At 43.5% G+C, this 19,529-nt stretch overlaps 1 protein-coding gene across 5 annotated transcripts in view; it reads left to right on the top strand.

Annotated features, from left to right (window-relative positions):
• Window positions 1-19,529, top strand: part of FN1 (fibronectin 1) — a 53,587-nt gene that overhangs the window by 11,449 nt on the left and 22,609 nt on the right. For all 5 annotated transcript variants that reach the window (XM_048058515.2, XM_048058519.2, XM_048058518.2 and 2 more), the window contains exons 11-24: window positions 1,856-1,984; window positions 3,620-3,763; window positions 5,832-5,953; window positions 7,317-7,494; window positions 7,647-7,823; window positions 8,735-8,863; window positions 8,975-9,064; window positions 9,629-9,823; window positions 11,268-11,540; window positions 14,854-15,120; window positions 16,635-16,729; window positions 17,198-17,366; window positions 17,641-17,727; window positions 18,443-18,634. In XM_048058515.2, the coding sequence (XP_047914472.2) occupies window positions 1,856-1,984; window positions 3,620-3,763; window positions 5,832-5,953; window positions 7,317-7,494; window positions 7,647-7,823; window positions 8,735-8,863; window positions 8,975-9,064; window positions 9,629-9,823; window positions 11,268-11,540; window positions 14,854-15,120; window positions 16,635-16,729; window positions 17,198-17,366; window positions 17,641-17,727; window positions 18,443-18,634 (2,247 nt within the window). The remainder of the gene's footprint in view (window positions 1-1,855; window positions 1,985-3,619; window positions 3,764-5,831; window positions 5,954-7,316; window positions 7,495-7,646; window positions 7,824-8,734; window positions 8,864-8,974; window positions 9,065-9,628; window positions 9,824-11,267; window positions 11,541-14,853; window positions 15,121-16,634; window positions 16,730-17,197; window positions 17,367-17,640; window positions 17,728-18,442; window positions 18,635-19,529) is intronic.

The raw sequence follows: 19,529 nt of genomic DNA, 5'->3' as shown, positions 1-19,529 counted from the left end.
TACTGATCTTCATGTCCATCTCACTTCTTCAGCGTAAGCCTCAGTAGGGTGGGAGAAATTAGTTTTCTTTCTCATCACTGGCAATTCAAGCCTAGACTCAATGATTTCATTACCAAGCTTTTATTTGGAATAGAAAGGGAATCAGAGGGGCTATGTGAAGTTCCCGTCTTGTTTCCATGCTGGAGAAGTATTATTCTAGCCTTCGTAGGCTAGCAAGCAAAGGCAAACCTTGATTAGCTTGATCAGTATGTATCCCTACCTCCTTTTGTCTGCATTTATCAGTCAGCGCCACTGAGACTTTACAGAGAGCTCAGCAGAAACCTCTCAAGAGCAGACAAAACCCCAGACTAGTCTGAAGTTTGAATGCAGAACCATCCTGTTTTATTGTTCTGCTGTGAAATTTTCAATTCCTCTGTGCTGGACAAATCCCTTTGCGAGCTAATCTATATGAGAAGTTGGCAGGACAGCATGGAGATTACTCTTATTTACTTATTTATATGAGTGGCCCAAGTGGAGAAGTGCTTAAGCAATACCAAAAAAAGAAGACTTAAAAGCACAGACATTTGATCATCCTGCAGTTAGCTCACAGCATTGGCTTCATGTCTGGAAAAGGCAGGGGGGTTGCTGTCAGGCAGCCAAGAAAGGACTCTAACACCACTGCTGAAATGGGATTTAATTTATAGGGAAAGGCCCGCTCAAGGGCTTTGGGAGGGTTTTTTATGCGTTTCCTTTAGAACACTGAGAAATGTACTGCTAAAAGTCTTTCAGGTCTGTGAAACTCCTTTCTCCACAAACGCAGTTCTCTGCAGTTTTGTTCTTGAGCTTAGGTAGTCTTTCTTGGTGATGGGGGCATGGATACATACTTTGTTCAAAAGGCATATGTTATCTAAGTAGAACTGTTAAAGCATAGCAACCGGAGGAGGTCCTTAGCCCCCACAGGAGGATCTGACCACTGCTTGGTTTTTCCTGATGCCATGCTTGTGGTGTGGGAAAATATGATGGGGAATGAAGGCCTGGGATTAACTGAGTCACTTCCCCAAGGACAGATGGTCTGTGACTGAGTCCAGAACTGAACTTGGGTCTCTTGGGTCCCGCTTAACAAAACAACATGCTTCTGGGGTGGTTTTATCGTTTGTTTTGTCTTTCTGCTCCTTGCTGTGATTAGTTTGGCTTTAGGAATTCTGGGCCAGATCACAGGTTGACGTATGAGGTTCTCCACTGAACTTAATAGACTTCCCTTTAGCACGGGGTTTGGTTACTGTGTTTGGGGGGAATGGTAGATTAGTAGGCACCAGTAACATCTTGGATGTAGAACAGATCTGCTCCTGCCTTCAAATTACTACAAAGGATAAAAGTGTTACCCGACTGAATAACATCATAAGGATACCTGTACTTCATTGTGGTATCCTGTGAATTTGGAGTAGTGCAGTTCTAATGATTTCAGATGGGACTCACCGAGGCTTTACAGTCAAGACCTTTCTAAGAGGTAGAGGTGAAAGAAGTAGTGTGCTGGCTTAGATTCTTTCAAATGTGGAATCTGTCATAAGGAGCAACCAGGCAATCCTGTAGCTTGACTAATGGATACTACTTTGGACTACATCCTACAGAGCATTTTTCTGCAAGTGGTACTTATTGGCACACTGCTGATAAATGAACTCAGGAGCAGCGTTGTGTATGTGGCACTGATCTGAGATGATCTGAGATATCAGAGGGGCTCCATTTTGCTTGAATGGAGCTTGTCAGGGTCAGTCTCCGTAAGCTGATCAAGGGGAGGGAAATATGTGCCAAGCAGAAGGATTTTGTCTAAGCATTAAGAGCTCTTGCTGACAAAGTATCTCTGCTCTTTCTCAAACAGACCAGTGCATTGTGGACGGTATCACCTATGATGTGAACCAGACGTTCCACAAGCGTCACGATGAGGGGCACATGCTGAACTGCACATGCTTTGGCCAGGGTCGGGGGAGATGGAAATGCGATCCTGTTGGTAAGTCACCGGCTGTTTCCTCTTGCCAAACACAGACCATGGCTGTGGAAGAATTCATTACGGTGTGGTGAAACTGGTGTGTGAATTTAGGCTCACAGAACTCAAACTCAGGCACTTTCTGCCTTGAATTGCACAACTGCAAAAGTAGAATTAACACTATTTGGAGGGTTAGTGAGAGGGCATTCACAGTTTTAAGAAAGTAAGGTTGGGTTATCAGATGTGCCCCAGAAGAAGTTGATAATGCACCATATCTCCTAAAATGTAACATGCTTTAAGCTCTTGTAGCAGGGCATATTAACTACAGGCTGGGCTGAATTGGCTAAAGTCTGGTACCTGAGCTGTTGGCCTAGCAGGTGGGGCTCTCAGACTGAGTGCTGATAAATCAAGATACAACTAGCTAGTGATGCTAGGTGCAGTTTTTCTGTCCTTTCTTTGTCCTAAAATCTTTAGGTCTCCTGGTTGAACTGAGAGGAATGCCACCGGCATATATTAACATACCTTGGACGAAATTGATTTTTTGGATGTCCTTTATTCCAGCAAAAAGAAAGTTCAGAATGAGAATCGGTGTTAATAGCACTCTGGAGGCTAGCTAAAACCATCATGACTCTGTGCAGGAATTAAAGGACTTTATTTTTTCTGCCTCCCGCTTTCCCTTGTGAACCTAGACTGGAAGATAAGACCTAACTGTTTGATTTGCAATTACTAAATCTAGAGAACTTTGAGCTATGGCCAAGAAAATCTATTAGAAAGTACTAGTGGTTAAGTTCTGCTTTATTTACAGTAATAACTGTACAGTTTTACTGGAGGAACTTGGATTGTAAAGCTCTTAAAAGTCATTACCTAAAAGCCATTAATTTGAAAGAAGGGGAGGCAAAATTTCCTTTATCTGTAAGGTGCAATTGGTTTAATTTTGTTGGCTCTCTCTAAACAAGGCTCATGTTTACCCAAGCAGCATAATGTTAGTTCTCATGAAGACTTCCACTGAGCCAGAAACGCAGACATAGGTCAGGCTACAAAGTGTACTGAAGCATTGGTACTGTTGTATTTACGTGAACTTAAGCTGATTCCAGGATTTGTTCAGTCCTTCTTCAGTTTATACAATGGTAAAATCTAGAATGATTCTGATGAATATTAATGGGTCACTTCAGAATTATGTATGTCTGAATTCTGCATAAGCCAGTGGGAGTTCTGCCACTGGTTTCCTTGAGAGCAGCATGGTTTAGCTGTGGATGAGAGATGAGCTCAGTTGACTGGAGCAAAACTGGGCTTCAAGAAAGGATTCATTTTGCATTGGCTATTTTGAAGAAACACCCCATTGATTTCACTGGGACAGCCAGTGCTTACCAGTGTTTTATTTACCAGGTGGACAGCCTGTGCTTAACAATGTTTTAAGAAATGCGTCACAGCTGAGTTAACCCCTTAACACCTGACTTAACACACACAGTGATATAGCAAGAACCTTGATTCAAGGCTCAGTTTGCTGCCGCTTGCTCTTTATGCAACAATATTTGTAAAGAAATGTTTTTATATTTTTTTTGTGCAAAAGTCTCTTCTGACTTCCTCTTCTGTTTGGCTTAGATTTTTCACAGTAGTTTTGGTAACGTGGTAATTAACTGTCTCTTTCTGTGCCTTTAGATCAGTGCCAGGATTCAGAAACCCGTACCTTTTACCAAATCGGAGATTCGTGGGAGAAGTACGTCCATGGCATCAGATACCAGTGCTATTGTTATGGTCGTGGTATTGGAGAGTGGCATTGCCAGCCCCTGCAGGCCTATGCTGGTAAGAAACTTGTCTGCTGAGTAAGAGATGAGGAAAGCAATCTTCCCTTTCCTCACCTGTTCTTGACAGACACAAATGGGTGTCAAAATTACAACAGAAGGGGCCAGGTTGTTAACAGATTTCCTGAGGCCAAGCTTCACTTAGAGGACTGTCACAACAGCTTGGGTTTTACATGGCCTCTTGGTGCTTAGCAATGTCACATCTGCAACCTTCAGATTCTGCTGCTTAAAACTTAAGCCCTCTTCCATTCACTTCAGAAGCAAAATCCACCAAAGAATGAAGCTTCTTCCCCTGATAAATGCCCTGAAGAAATTAGATATTTGAACTTTTGTTTGCCTAGTCAGTTCCTGAAAAGAGGGGGAACCTCCTTAACTGCCGGTCTAATTACCTGCCTGTTTAAAGTTGCAACTGTCACTGTCTCAACCTGAAGAAGGTGAAATATTAATGCTGTGTTGTGCCTCCTCTGTTAGGAGGAGACCATGGTCATGTCACTGGTTCCCCAACCCATCTGTGTAAATATGAAGGCCCTGCATAAGAATTGGATGTAGCAGCTTCAATGCTGAGTTGATTGTTTCTATGCTAAGATAGGTTAAGAAACATCAGTCCACTCAGTAGCTGCAATGTATTTGGCCCCTAAGTGCCCTGTAAGGTAAGAAAGGGAATTTGAACCTGACCATCTCATGCAGAGGAAGGATTTTAATACAGCTAGCCCTCTTCCTATTGCCTTGTCTCTGGCTTACTAGCTGCGTGGCAGTAGGACACCTGGCAGGCAGGACTAGGGACTGCCTTTCTTTTTGGGGCAGTGAGCTAAGGATGGCAAGAATAGGAAGCAGACCTTCTCTGAACCCCACCATGAGTTTCTTACAGGGTATTGCTGAGCTTCATTGACTCCTGTCAGACTGCTTAAACAAACATCTCCCTGAGCTATGTGAAATATGCATGTCTCCAGACTGGAGACCAGGGATTTGGGCTTTCTATAGACATAAGAGTGGCTGAAAATGTGTAAATAAACCCAAACCTACATTCAGAAACATTAGATCTGGGTTAGGTAAGCTTTGAAACCTTGTGTGTGGGCACAGTTTTGTTTGCCTAGAAAAGTCCTGTTAAATATGTAGCAGGTATATATGTTACACAGTTGTCCAAATAAATTATAAATAGAAATGTTGGGAGGGCGTACATGTTGAATGGCTAAAGCAGCACTTTCCTGCAGATTCCAGGTGGCTCTTTGCTGGGATTTTCTGAGAATTAACACGAGTACAATGTTGCTGAGTGTTCAGTGAAACGTCCCCAGCAGGGCAGGAAGGGACTGGAAGGAGAACCATTAGATCATAAAACTTTTCCTTCTCTGTTAGAGAGCTTTGTGAAGAAAACGTACCTGAGCGTGATCTAGCTACCAATTTCTTGTGTTTACATATTTAGTCTTTTTAGTCTTAAGTGTTAGAGCAGTGCTGAACTTGTGTTTTCATGGGTTTATGGACGTGATGTGTCTCAAGCCTTTCACCAACCCTTCTGGTTTGGCTTGTGTGTGGATGTGCCTCACTACCTGTGGAGTGTTCCACAAAGACATGGAAATTCAGTTTCAAATAAACTAATCAAGCAATCTAGCAAAGCAGTAAAAGGCTAGCATCTATTTGCAGGCTGAAGCTGTCAGACCAGGAATTTCCCCTCACCATACCATAGGATTAGATCATTTCTCATGTTCCTGTGCCCCTTGCTCCCATTACAGAAGATAACTTATGAAAGCAGTTAGTGGCTGAGAAGCTCTCTTTGAACAATGACTTTGCTTTACACTTTTTCTATACCAGGCAGTTCCAATTTTCTATTTCATAACAGGGGGAATTAACCCAAACAACACATACTAACCCCCCCTAGAATATATTCTAGTTCATCAGTTTTCTATTGAGACTGAAGCATTAAGGATAGTACAATCTGACTTGTTTCCCATGTATGTAAGTAGTGGGTGAGCCATACATTTTTTTTCTTGCTTTCTGATGACTCAACAACAAAGGCAGAAGAAAAGCATCCCGAATATGTTAAGAATGGGATTTTTCTTATTTTTTTCCCCCAGGGGCAACTGGTCCTGTTCAGGTGATTATTACAGAGAGTACAAATCAGCCAAACTCCCATCCTATCCAGTGGAACGCTCCCAAAACATCTCACATCAGCAAGTACATCCTGCGCTGGAGACCGGTGAGTGCCACATTAGCCACCTTATCCTGTAGATGCATTCAGAGCTCCAGAAATGCACGGTTCTTTAAAGCTCCAGGCTTTCACCTGTAGATTCCACACTGTTAGTTTCCCTTCTCAGTGAGAACCCACATTTGCCTCACGAAAACTGCTATTTCATTCAAAAACTCATTATTTTGTGTTTTTTTTTGGATGTCTGGAAGAAGTGCTGACATGATTTCAGCAACCTTCAGTTGCTTCAGCAACCTTCAGTTGCTAATTCACTGTCATTGTCCTGACAAGGTTAACTGTTACTCTGAGGATCAAAAACAACCTGTGCTGTACAAGCACTTGCTGTTTTCATGTGCAAACATTACTGGTCATTGTGTTCATGAATTTCCGTATTAACAAAAGCACTACTGCAGTAAGCAGACAACTTTATCCTTCCTCACTTTAAGCAATGTAAACAATTGTGAAAGCTTCCCTACGTTCAGAAATATTGTTTAGTACCGTGTGCGTATCCAGACACAACTGTGATAGTTTGTATGCTATTAATGAGGAGGTAAAAACTAGTAGGACAGGAAGATAAAAACAGCTAGGAAAGGATTAAATAAGCAGTCTGTCTCCCATCTTCGGTAAAGTCTGAGCCAAAGCTGTTTAACCACTGCTTGTTGGCTCATTCACGTCTGAGGAGTGATTGTTCTAACCAATGCAGATAGTTGTGTTACAATTCCCCAGAGCACAGCTTCACAAAAGACCACTTAATCGTTAAGAACACTAGTACTTCAATGCTGCCTGTGATTAAGAGAACAATAAAGGCCCTGATCCAAAGCCATTAAAGGCACTTAAGTCTTTTTACTGACTTCAGTGTATCTTGGATCAAGGCCTGAATGAAATGGACTTTAAAGAAATGGACTTTAAAACGCTGGAGTACAAATCTCAGAGGATGGATCATTATTTTAAAGCTTCCCATAGAGTTCAAACACAGGGTAGAGGGACAAGCTTTCTCTGTATATTGTCTTCAGATGATGGCTTGGAGTGCTGTTGTGAACGGTTTTCAAATGAGCATTTTCCAGCCATTCCTTCATGCCTTACTACATTTTTGATAAGGAATGGCTTTAGTGTATATATTACAAATGTTCTTGGTAAAGGAGCGAGTTCAAGCTAGTTTGTTTTTTCAGTTTACCCCAGTAAAACTCAATCACCCAAGAAGTTATTAGCCCTGCTTCCTGGCATACTTTCACTTGACTGTTCATTAGCCATTCGAGTCATACTTAGGTTTGAATATCACAGTGCTTGCTAACTATGCAGCAGGTTAGCTGACTGGATCAGCCTGCTTGTGCAGACCATGGAGTCTCTCGCTATATGGGTGTCCTTGTTCCTGCAGAAAAACTCTGGAAAGCAGTGGAAGGAAGCCACCATTCCTGGTCACCTGAACTCCTACACCATTTCAGGCCTGAAGCCTGGTGTGATTTATGAAGGACAGCTCATCAGTGTTCAGCAGCATGGCCCCAAGGAAGTCACGCGCTTCGATTTTACCACAACTAGTACCACAGCGGTGACAAGTGAGTTGAGCAGCGGGGCAAGAGTGGCATCCAGAAAAACCTACTCTCCCTCTGTGCTAGTTTGCCCAAAGGCTTTTCCCAAAGATGTTTCCTGCATCCTGGTTAACACCTAAGTAACAATGGTTAATTAAACCTCTTTCTTTTATTTTTAGGCAACACTGTTTCAGGAGAGACAACTCTTCTTCCTCCAATGGTTGCTACTTCTGAGTCAGTCACTGAAATCACAGCCAGCAGCTTTGTTGTCTCCTGGGTTTCTGCATCTGACACAGTTTCTGGATTCCGCGTTGAGTATGAGCTGAGCGAGGAGGGAGATGAGCCACAGTATCTTGGTGAGACAGTATTTGAGTCTACTAGACCCAAGCATCATTAACTACACCACTGTTTTCTGTGACGATCAGTATAGCTGGTGTAAATAGTGAGGATCTTGCTGTTTCAGTATGATTTGGTTAAGATCTGACTGTGGAGGACTAGCAGAGATTACAATCTCAACTAGTTCTCCTCTGAGCTAATAATTCTCCCTCAGCTGTTGCCCCCTGAACTCACAGGCTTGGACTCGTGAGCAGAAGTAGCTTACACTAAAGGTGGTGACAGTGCTGGCAGCCTTCTTGTCTGCACACTCCAGACAGCTGAGCTCTGTTGTGAAGCAGTTTCTGAGCTTGTCTGTCTACAGGCAGAGGCTTTTCAGGCAAAGTTTAGGCAATTCCCAGTTTCCCCAAGAAGCAGCTCCTTACTGGCCAGACTAAAGCCAAGCATCTTAAGGGAATTTCCTACATCTGGCATGTAGGTGGACATCTGGGGGAAGGGATGGTGGGAGAAGTTTATCGGCTCATAATGTCATTCATCTCCTCATGAGTCAGTCTTTCCACATAATGTCTTCATGTGAAAATTCTTCCATATATTTCTGTATTGAAAACGCAGCAGTTAGGATGTGAAGTGAGTTCACAGTTGGCTGAGATGACCAAAGGCCCACAGCGTGCAGGGGGATACTGCTTGAGTTGCCCTGCCTCATCGCACATCCAGCCTTGCGGTCCTAGGTGTTGCCTGCTTGTTGAGTATAGAGACCTGTCCCAACTCCTCATAACTCGTCAGGTGTGGAATAAGGCCACAGTGCAGAACAAGTGTTTTATTGCAGGAGGACTGATTCAGCCCAAATTGGAACAGAGGTCTCCATTATTTCATTTGGTGAGAAGGTGACAAGGTAGAACTGCTAAGGCAATCTTTCATTTCTTGCCTCCCGTAGATCTTCCAAGTACAGCCACTTCTGTCAACATCCCCGACTTGCTTCCTGGTCGCAAGTATATTGTTAATGTCTATCAGATCTCTGAAGAAGGAGAACAGAATCTGATCCTGTCTACTTCACAGACTACAGGTATGTGTGGCTGGGTGTTGCTGCACTTTTAAGGCCGTTTTTGTTTGCCCAGAAAATTTGTTACCTCTCATCCTCACGTTTTCTGTCCTCCTCTGTTATTCTCTTAAACAGCTCCTGATGCACCTCCTGATCACACCGTGGAAAGCGTAGATGACACATCAATTGTCATTAGCTGGAGCAGACCACAGGCTCCAATCACAGGTTTGCCTAATTGGAACACATCTATTTCTCACTACTTATAGAATCTGACACCTAAGTAGAAAGGATAATGAAGTGTAACTCTGGGACAGTGGGTGAATGCATAATGCTGCTCAGTCTCAGAGGCCAGCTGGAAAGCCCATGGGCAGTTCAGCTTTTGTTGTTGCATGTACAGCTGAAGGGGTCTCAATGTTTGAACCAGGCAGTTCAGGAGGCTGAGTGCAACATAATTCCTCCTGGATTTGTGTTAAATAAAATCAAGCCTTGTGACCTTCTCTTGGTACCTGTCATCCAGACCTTGCCATAACAAACATGAGAATGGTGTAGGTCTTAAATCAGCATGTCAAAGCTTAGAAATATTCTGATGCAGGTCAGGTTATGCAGGGTAAGTCATTATGAACGTGTGACCTGCAGCAAAAGCAAGCCACAGGTGCTGCTGAAGTTTGGAACTGTCTTTATGAAACCTCAGTGGGAAAATGTGTTTAGTTCTCATTTCTAGCATTCCTTGTGTTGGCTTACTCGTTGCACCTGAGGACCGTATATATAGATATACCTCTCTTGCTTTAGGCTACAGAATTATCTACACACCCTCTGTGGAAGGCAGCAGCACGGAGCTTAACCTGCCCGACACTGCTACTTCTGTAACCCTCAGTGACTTGATGCCAGGTGTTCAGTACAACATCAGCATCTACGCAGTGGAAGAAAATCAGGAGAGTACTCCTGTCTTCATCCAACAGGAAACCACAGGCGTCCCACGCACAGGTAATGGCCAGTATGTGCTGTAGATCAGGCACTGAATTCTCTGTCAGTACCTAGACCCAAGTGACAATGCAAGTTCCCATTGCTACAACTAAATGAGTAGTGCTGCTGAACCTTAAATCGACTTTTAATTCGTTTTTTTTGCGTTGCTGTGTTGTGTTTTTTTAATTGTGTCACGGATACTGAAGTTCTATGGTAAAGTCATACTTATGAATTGGCACAGTCAAACCACTACTCTGCATTAATAGGGTTATAATTCCAAGGGATCAGACTGCAGGCAGGCCAAAAGGTTAGGCTTGTATTGTGTCTATGGAAAAGAGAGATCAGAGTTTCTTAAGTTGTCTTAAGGGGATTCTGCTAAGAGATCTTAGGAGTCTGGTAAATTATTTTGTCTCAGTGCTCGGCCTGCAGATGTTTAAGGTTATGTACTCAGATACCACAACACAAATCTAAATAGCTCACCTGACTTCTCCATCTCCCTTCCAGTCCTAAGCTATTTTCCGTCACAGTCAGCAGAGATGGGGCACTGCTCACATTGACTGATGTGCCAAAATAACACCATATGATGTAAATTGAGGCACCCACACTTAAAAAAAAAAAATAAAATAAAAAGTACTGGTTTCAGGGTTCTTTAGGTAGACAATTGGGCTGGATAGCCAAACCAAAAGAAAGGACAGTGGAAAAAAATTGGAATCTGATGTGGTGGCAATGGAATTTGATGGTCCTGCAAGTTGCAAGCACATGTGTTTGCAAATGGGAATTTACCAGGAATGAACTCAGCACAATGATTTTATGGTTTGGCACGTATATCTTCTAAAAATGAGTGTTGGTTAACCTTAGGGCAGTATCACTCCTAATCTGAAGAAACTTAGTTAGAACATAGGAATTCACGGGTGCAGTACTTTGGGCCAACACAAAAGGAAGTGGATTTTGTCTTTGACTTCTTTAAGGCAAGATCAGCCCCTATATTTGTTTAATTATAAAAGATGGATTTTAAGTTAATTACAGACGTTCAGAACATCCCATGGATTTTCAAAACCCTCCCTTCTAATTTTAAAAGGAGGTTCTTCAACCCCAACTCTTGGGTTTGAATTTCTTGTCATTGGACTCTCATTTTTCAAGCTTTTGATTCTGCATATATTTGGTATTCTGTAGCATATTACATCTGCTTTTTTGTTCTTGTTTGGTGACGGCAAGATATTTTGACTGAAATCATAAAATAGTTATAGCTATGTAGTTATACTTTGAATTGTAGTCTGCTTGAATATTGTCTTGGAATTTGTGTATATGCCTTTAAGGTAAGGTTATCATGATATTTATTTGGTAAATATTCTTGGGCTATCCATTGTTGAATCAAAACCAGGTTTTTTTTTCTTCCATGTAAACCTATAGCTTCTACCAGTTACTAAGGATTCCCTCTAATGCTGTTTTGTCTCCCTACTTTCAGACGAAGTTCCTTCACCCCGAGATCTGCAGTTCGTGGAAGTGTCTGATGTCAAGGTCACCATCATGTGGACGCCACCACAGAGCCAAGTGTCTGGCTATCGGGTGGAAGCAATCCCCGTCAATCGCCCTGGTCAGCATGGCCAGAGGCTGCCCATTACCAGAAGCTCTTTTGCTGAAGTTATTGACCTGATCCCAGGAACAACCTATCTCTTTAAGATCTTTGCCGTGAGCCAAGGCAGGGAGAGCAAACCTTTGACTGGAGAGCAAACCACCAGTAAGTGTCTTCCCTTTATGCTTTTCTCAACCTTTTGAAGTGCTTATTCCTCTGTCGCTTAGAGAAATGTATAAACAGAGCACTTAAAGTGCACCAGTTATAGCCCGGGAGGTATCCCATAACTAGGATGACAGGGCTGGGAATTCATTCAGTCAAACAATGATCTCTTCAGCAGATTTATCCTCCTCCAGGGCTTTCCAATGGGAGTTTAACTCTCATGGCACTTTAAAACAATTTCGTATGGCTGGAATTCAACTTTTTTATTACTGGCTGAGAATTGATGGGCCCTGCAGTTCTTTTACTGTGCAGATCACAGCCTGTGATTTTTTTTGAGGATACCTTAGGGCAGATTTCAGCATGACTTAAGAGCCTTGCTGAGACTGCTTTGAAAATCCCTATCTCCTTTCTGACAGCCACATACCTATTTGGCTCCTGCCTTTGGTAGGAGTTCTGCACGCGCATGTAGGGACAGGCCTTGTCATTTAAAAGGACTGCATTTTAGCTTCACCAGGTCAGTCCTGGCTTTCCACAGCCTGTCTCACCCCAGAAATTTCACTGTTGTCCCGGTAAAACCCAGGGAACTGCTCTGCAGGGATCTCAACAGGCTGACAGTGTCACAGGGAGCGTGTGTTTTTGGGAAGGGGTGTGCAGGATCTCTCAGAACCTTGTTGCTAGTGATCTAGTGGCAGTGCGACATGTCACCGGTGTGAGGCAAGGTGAGAAGCAAAGCACAGTCTGTCAAGCATTGCTCTCTGCTTTGCAGAAGCACATGGAAGAGAAGAGCATTGGGTGGGCAAGAAGTAGGTTTTCAGAGGGAAGAGGAAGAGTTGAGCATGGTTTTGGTCGGTTATCTCTGTTCTTGATCCAAGAGAAGCAGATCAGACAGAGCCTGGGACCTGGTTTATTTGAACAGATCCTGTTTATCGGGCAGTAGGAGGGTGACTAGGTGTTGTGGTGTTCTTCAACCAGGTTACATTATTCAAAGGACCACCTTGTGGTTTAACCCTGCAGGTAGGTAAGCACTATGCAGCCACTTGCGCATTCTCCCCAGGTGGGATGGGGGAGACAACCTAAATCTAAATTCAGCCATGCACATCTGCTGTTCTTACACTTTTCAGTGAATAAAAGCAGCTTTTAAGAATCCAGCCCAACTCCTACAAAGATGAGAAGGAAGGAAAGGAAACGGGGTTATCTGAGTATAGTCCTGCTGTTTGAGAAATAGTTACTTATAGCCATAAAGTTAGGAACCGTGAGTAGAGCCTCCCCCTTGACTATGCAGGGGAAATAGGATCTTTGTTTGCCTTTTGCCATGGGTACCTGTCTGTAGTGTGACACAGATGGTGTGAATGCCCTCTCCTATTTCAAATGAGTCTTTCAATAGCAAGGATGCAGCTTAGGAATCTGAGCTTCTTCAGAAGCATGCAGAAAAAGAAGGGCTCAACTCTCAGATCTGTGAGTGTTTTGTGGTTGTTTTCAGGAGCCTTGGATAGGTGTAGAGCCCGTCTCAAAATCAACACACTAGTGTGCATCAGAGCACAGCCACTTGATTCAGAGAGCGCAGGGCTAGTAGCAAATGTCTAGAATCCTTTTCCTTTGGCTGTGATCATCTGCTTAACTGCTCTGCCTAAACCACATTTCAGAAAGTATTCACATAAATTGCATCCTGTAATCGAAAGTCCTGGGAAACAGAAATCATTCAGAGTTCCCAAGGAAAACCCCACAGCAGAAGTCTCTTCCCACGGTGTAAATGTGATTCTCTTCTCGGCCTTCCGTTAAAGAGCAATCTACAAACAAACCCCAAGTGTGTGTGTGGCTTTGTATCATCCCCTTTTTTCTTCAGTATGGGGAGAGGAAGTGATAAAAGCCTAATAGAGCTGTCAAATTAAGTTGTGCAGAAAGGGACTGTAGACTACGAATGGATAAAGATGCAATCCTTGTCAGATGGGACTCAACATAGACCTAAGTACCAAGAAGAGAGAAAGCTGACTCTCAGCCTGCTGGTTGGAGAGGGGCCTAGGGAGGGCCACACTCATCCTTTGTCTCTTTGAAATATTTTCCTCATCTTCGGAAAGGATGGAAGAAGGAAGGCCTTGCTTCCTTTTCCTTCCCCCTTCAAAAAAGGAGAAAACAAGCAGGTAGAGGGGGAAAAGGGCAACAACTGCTGCTCTGAATCACTGGGAGGGTGACGAAAACATTAATTTTATCACAAAAATGTTGTTTGCTGGGCCAGGGAAGGCATTTGCCATCAAAAAAAAGAGCACTGATAGAACCTCTCCTCCCTGATATTAATTTCAACATGCGACTGGGGACTGCAAAAGGTGGGGAAGCTTGCCATGTAGACATGCAACTCTTTGCTGCAGCCAGTGCTACGCTGCCTGCTGTGGGACAGAATTGCTCAAGTGTTATTCTCTGTCTGAGTCTCATCCTGTCCCAAGAACTCCTGTGCTGAAGGCAGTGACATCTCTGCCACTCGCTGGGGACTCGAGTGCAGCACTTCAGAAGCTGTGTCACTTCAGGCCCTTGTTTGTGTAGTTTTCTGGGTGAACGGTTTCAGCAGCTTCCCAGAGGTAGCGATAAAATGCGGAGGAAGCCTGATAAGAGCTGTTGCATGACTCCCGTGGGAGAGATGATCATGCCTAGGATTGTTGTATGGTCAGTTCCACAGCATGGTTATTTTTAAGTAGCTCTAGGCTGGTTTTCTCCAGAAAGCTGCTGACTGTTCGTTATTTTGTCATTAAAAGGACAAGGCAGGAGGGTGTTTTGTTTTGGGAAGGGATTTTGAGGGGGGCAGGGAGGAGGACTGGGCAAAGTTTCAAAAACATTTATCCTTTCAGATGAAAAGGGGCTAAAGTTAGGTTTCCAGTCTTGCTAATGCTGGCAAGTCTAAACTGAGCTAATTTAAAAAAAAATAAATCAGCATTCGTGAGAAACTATGGCAATTCATCAGAGCTGTTGGGTTCATCTGTCTTGCCTCTGCCATGAGCCTGGCTGCCCTGTGGGATGGCATGTATGGCAGATCTGTGTGGCACGGAGTCTTTTTTATTTTCTTTGGTTGGAGCCCAAAACCAGGATCGGTGCATATTAGTGAGTGGCACTGAGACATGGATATGGTTACTTCATTTCTATTTCCAGCTCCCTCATGGCCCCCACCTTCCATCTTTCTTGCTGTTATGCTAATGTCCTAAAATACAGGCACAACAGCTTCACTTTACACCCATGTTTTTATGCAAGGTAGTGGAAGCGCTTTGGAAGTAGGGATGAGATGGGGTTGAACCAAAAAACTGATGCATGTTCTGCTTTTTTTTAATTTCAGAACTTGATGCCCCAACCAACCTGAGATTCCTCAATACCACGGAGCACTCGGTGCTAGTGTTGTGGACGCGGCCCCGTGCTGTGATCACAGGATACCGGCTGACTGCAGGTCCCACGAGAGGAGGCCAGCCACGGACCTACAACGTGGGACCTTCTGCCACGAAGTACCTTCTCAGGAACCTGCAGCCCGGCACTGAGTACACAGTGTACCTCGTGGCAGTTAAAGAAGACTTGCAAAGTGCAAGAGAGACTGGAGTCTTCACGACTTGTAAGTATAACAGGCACATATTCCTCTTCCCTAGTACCCTGGCCCTTCCTCAAAACTGTAGGCTTGTGCTGAAAGTGGCTATTGTGAACTGCTTTACAGAAGAACCCTTTTGAAGTGGCAATCCAGCAGAACTGCTTGGGAAATATTCCTTTTTCTTCCTTCTGAACTTTTTGGCAGTAAGAGTTATTTGCATCAAAAAGCTTTCAGTAAAATATATTTCAGCTTCTTGATGAATAAAAACAAAAGTAGAAACATTGCTGGTACCTCAGTTTTTGGTTAACCGAACAACAAAGACATTTAATTTTTTGTGGTCTTGCCAGTTGTTTGGTTTTGGCATGGCAAATCAAGGAAAGCAAACAGTTCCCTTAAAATGGGTAAGGAATAATTAATCTGTTATTTGTATAAAGCTGAAGGCAGTCATTTCTCAAGCCCAACCATGCTGTCTAAGCAACAGCAGTTACAGAAACTAACACGAAGGTTACATTCTACACACTTTTTAAGATCTCAGTCACTTACAGTTGTGCAGCTTCCATGGAAGAAATACTAAGCAGATCTTGAGAGTAAAAGCAGTTCTGTAGAAAATCACGTGTGCGTCTAGAAAGAGCAAGTAGACTTCCTTTTTAAATAATGATGCAGTCATATAAACTGACAAAACTCAAAGCCCTCCAAGCCCAGAACCACATCCTCTTTTCAGAAGGGAATGTGGTTTATTTTATAACAATGTGAAGTTAAAATAAGGGTTTAAATTCATCACCACAGTAACACTGTTGACCTTGGCGAGGTGCTTTTTGCTGACAGAGACAGTCTTATCTATAAATATTTCTCAATTAGGATATGATTGGATATCTTCACATAAATATTGTCTTAAAATTCTGGCTGATCTGAATGAAACCACACCAGTTTGGGACTATAAATGAATAAACAATCTCTTCAGTATTAGTGTGGTCAATTCAGATTAAGTGCAGTGGAGTTATTTAGACTGATTCTGGGATACACAAAAGCCTTGGCTTCTGTGTGGTACTCCTCACAGATATCAATGAGACCACAGATTCCTCAGATTGACTTTGAGCTCTCTTTCACTCTGACTTCAAAAGAGCTGAAGATGTATGTGAGGGATGAGATGGTCCTAGCTGGGACAGCTGGATGACAAACAAGGGTGTAGTGTTCTGCTGTTTGAATGGCATATGGTGGGTGAAGGAAAAACCTGCTTTCAGAGGAACACTTTAGATATCATGCCAAAAACAGTATTTGCCAAATTCTTGGGGTTGGATGGATAGAGAAGTTAGGAGGCCTGGCTCAGTATTCTGGTTTTCCTCAGGAACAACAAAAACATTGACCATGACTAGACCACTTGCATGCTGCAGCAGATAGAGGTCGTCTGTCTTTTTGCTTTTCAAAACTAATACAGTTCAGCATCTTACTACATAGCTTTGGCTATTTGGACTGCCCTAGGTTGTGTTTTCCAACTGTTCATCACCAGCGCAGCAGCTAATCTCTGTTAATTCACTTCACAGATCAGCCTGTTGGCTCTGTTCCTCCTTTCAACACAGAAGTGACTGAGACTTCTATTGTCATCACCTGGACACCTGCCCCAAGGATTGGTTTCAAGGTAGGAGAAAACAAAATCCGGTGCTTTTCTTGCTTCTCTGCAATTTGGTGGTGATAATAGCTGATAACTATGGACTACAGTGAACATTGCACAAAGGAAAGAGGTGGAAAAGACATTCTACTTACAGGGGGCAGGTGCAGATCAGAGAGGCTGATGCAAGTATGTCCTCTTCATGTCATGTTCCTCAGTGGGACATGTTATTTACAAGCCTCATGGTCCCTTGTGGCTATATTTCTGCAGTCAGTTTGCTGATAGGACCGTGAAGGCCTATAGAGGTCAGGTTTCCAACCAGAGGGTATGAAACAACTCAGCTTGAGCTCAGAATGTCTAAAACAAGCTACAGGCCTAATGGTTGGCGTGAAGCATACAGACCCATGACCCTCACGTTGGATGACAAGTCAGGATGCTGATAATTACCTGGGACAGGTAATTTGAGACTGAAAAGCAAACCTTGCTGTTTCTCTGCAGCTGGGTGTGCGCCCAAGCCAAGGTGGAGAGGCTCCCCGGGAGGTCATCTCTGATTCTGGCAGCATCGTGATATCTGGCCTGACCCCAGGAGTGGAGTACACCTACAGCCTCACCGTCCTAATGGACGGCCAGGAGAGAGAGACTCCCATCATCAGGAGAGTGATTACACGTATGACACTTATGCTTTTCCATAATTACTCCTTCCCCTTGCTTCCTCTGTGTTCCTCTGTCTTCTGGGAGTCCTAGCTTCTTCCTGCTGTGGTCTTAAGGTGTCTCTGCGTAGGTGACGGTAGAACTAGCTCATGCAATGTAGGGTCACAGCTTCAGAATAGTATTTTTAGCTAACTCTGAAGGGTGAGGACAGAATGTGGGGAGAAGGGATGCTGAGGGAGCTGACGTGGTTCTCAGAGCCATAAATGATTAATTTCTCTGAATGCTTGCAGCCCTGTCTCCACCGACCAACCTGCGCCTGGAGCCCAATCCCGATACTGGAATCCTGATAGTCTCCTGGGACAGAAGCACAACTCCAGGTAGCTATATGCACTGTGCTTGAACCCTCCGTTGTACCAGAATGGTAATGCTTATTCTACAGTGCCTAAGATCTTGATGGGAAGCTTGCTATTGAGCCATTTAAGGAAAAAAATATATATTTTTGGATATGTCCAAGGATATAATTCACAGTTAAGTATAGGCTGCCATAGAACTTCTCATGACTTGCATTCCATGTAAAATGGTATCTAAAATGCTTTTAATCATTTCAGCTGGTTTAGGGATTTGAAGGATTTCTTCAAATATTCCAACTGGTGTTTAAACAGGAAAGCAAAATAGACCCAAAAAAGACTTTTGGCAGTGAAGAATGAGTTCATGCCATTGAGAGTAAGCATGGAATTTCTGAAAGTGTTCAAGATCTTTCCCTGTAGAATCTGTTGGGAGCTGTACAATTGGCTCCCATAAAACAAGGATTGAAAGGCTTTTGAAAACTCCACTCTCAGCAGATGTATCTTTTCTTGATATGTCATGAGATTTTTTTTCACCTTGAAAGGTCTCACAGGAAACTGAAATAATGCTGTGAGGGTGGTGTGCCCCCAGAGCTCATTTCAGAGTGCTTGGCAAAGGAACCTCTTGCCTGCTGGGTTTGGGGTGGCAAAAACACTTGTGAAATGTAATGTTTGCCTCAGATGTTTATACTGATGCCTGATATAAATAGAGCACGAGTTTACTGCATACTGGATATCTGTATTTCAGGAATTAGTGGCTACCGAGTGACCACTGCTCCTACCGACGGGCAGCAGGGCTCCACCTTGGAGGAAGTGGTAGGTGCAGATCAGACTACCTGCACCTTTGAAAACCTCAACCCGGGTGTGGAGTACAACGTCAGTGTTTACTCAGTCAAGGACGAGCAGGAGAGCATCCCCATCTCCCAAACCATCACACAAGGTAACAAAAGGATGAGCAGCAGTTTTAGCTTCTCAAAACTCAAATTGTTAAGCCAGAGAGCTCTACATTGCAGAACTCCAGCTAGTCTGATCGCAGAGGCTCGGACGTCGGATTTAGTCTCAAGAAACAGAATAGCTGTGTGCCATGGTATGACAGGAGTTTTTATACCCACTTCAGTGTAGGCAGCCTATGTTCTGTCCAGAGACAGCATGGTGTTAAGGAGATGGGGCTGGTGCAGCAGTACATGATGATTAAAGAGATGAGTGCTGGTGCAGCTCAGAGCTGGAGAACAGCAGAGACTTTATTTGACCCTGCAGTGCCCCAGCATCTGGAGCACAGCCAGTGGGAGTAGGAAGTAGGTGAGGAGGGGTATGAATAGGATGCAAGCAAAGGAAGTTTTGGCAGCAATAATGGCAGAAGATCAGCACAATGGAGAAGAGGGCAGAGGCTGAAATGCCCATCTTCTGGGACACAAGTGGTCTGTGCCATCTCCCATTACATACTGAGATGACTGCAGAAACTACCTTTGTTGCCACACTAGCAAAATTAATGTCCATCTCCCCAGATGGCTTCATTTCATTTTCCTTTGTGAGGGCCTTGTTTGTTTGTTTTTGTTTCTGCTCAGCCCTGAAGTGATGCCGGCTACTGTTTGCTTGCTCATATAACACTGCTTTAAAATTTCCATGCTTCACTGAAGTGCTGTATGCTCCCTGGGAGTCAACTAATACTGTGATACTGCATAATTAAGGCAGTAATAGCTTTAGCCCTTTTTCCATCTTCTGGTGTGAGAAAGAGCTAAGAATGTATGTCTTTGGCTTTTAGCACTCTTTAAAGGTGATATGATACATGCATTCCATGTGGATTAACAATGATTTTACAGAAAACCGATACTTTT

This window comes from Anser cygnoides, chromosome 6 (assembly GCF_040182565.1).
Source record: "Anser cygnoides isolate HZ-2024a breed goose chromosome 6, Taihu_goose_T2T_genome, whole genome shotgun sequence".
Taxonomy (NCBI): domain Eukaryota; kingdom Metazoa; phylum Chordata; class Aves; order Anseriformes; family Anatidae; genus Anser; species Anser cygnoides.
This window is presented reverse-complemented; position numbering and strand designations above follow the sequence as displayed.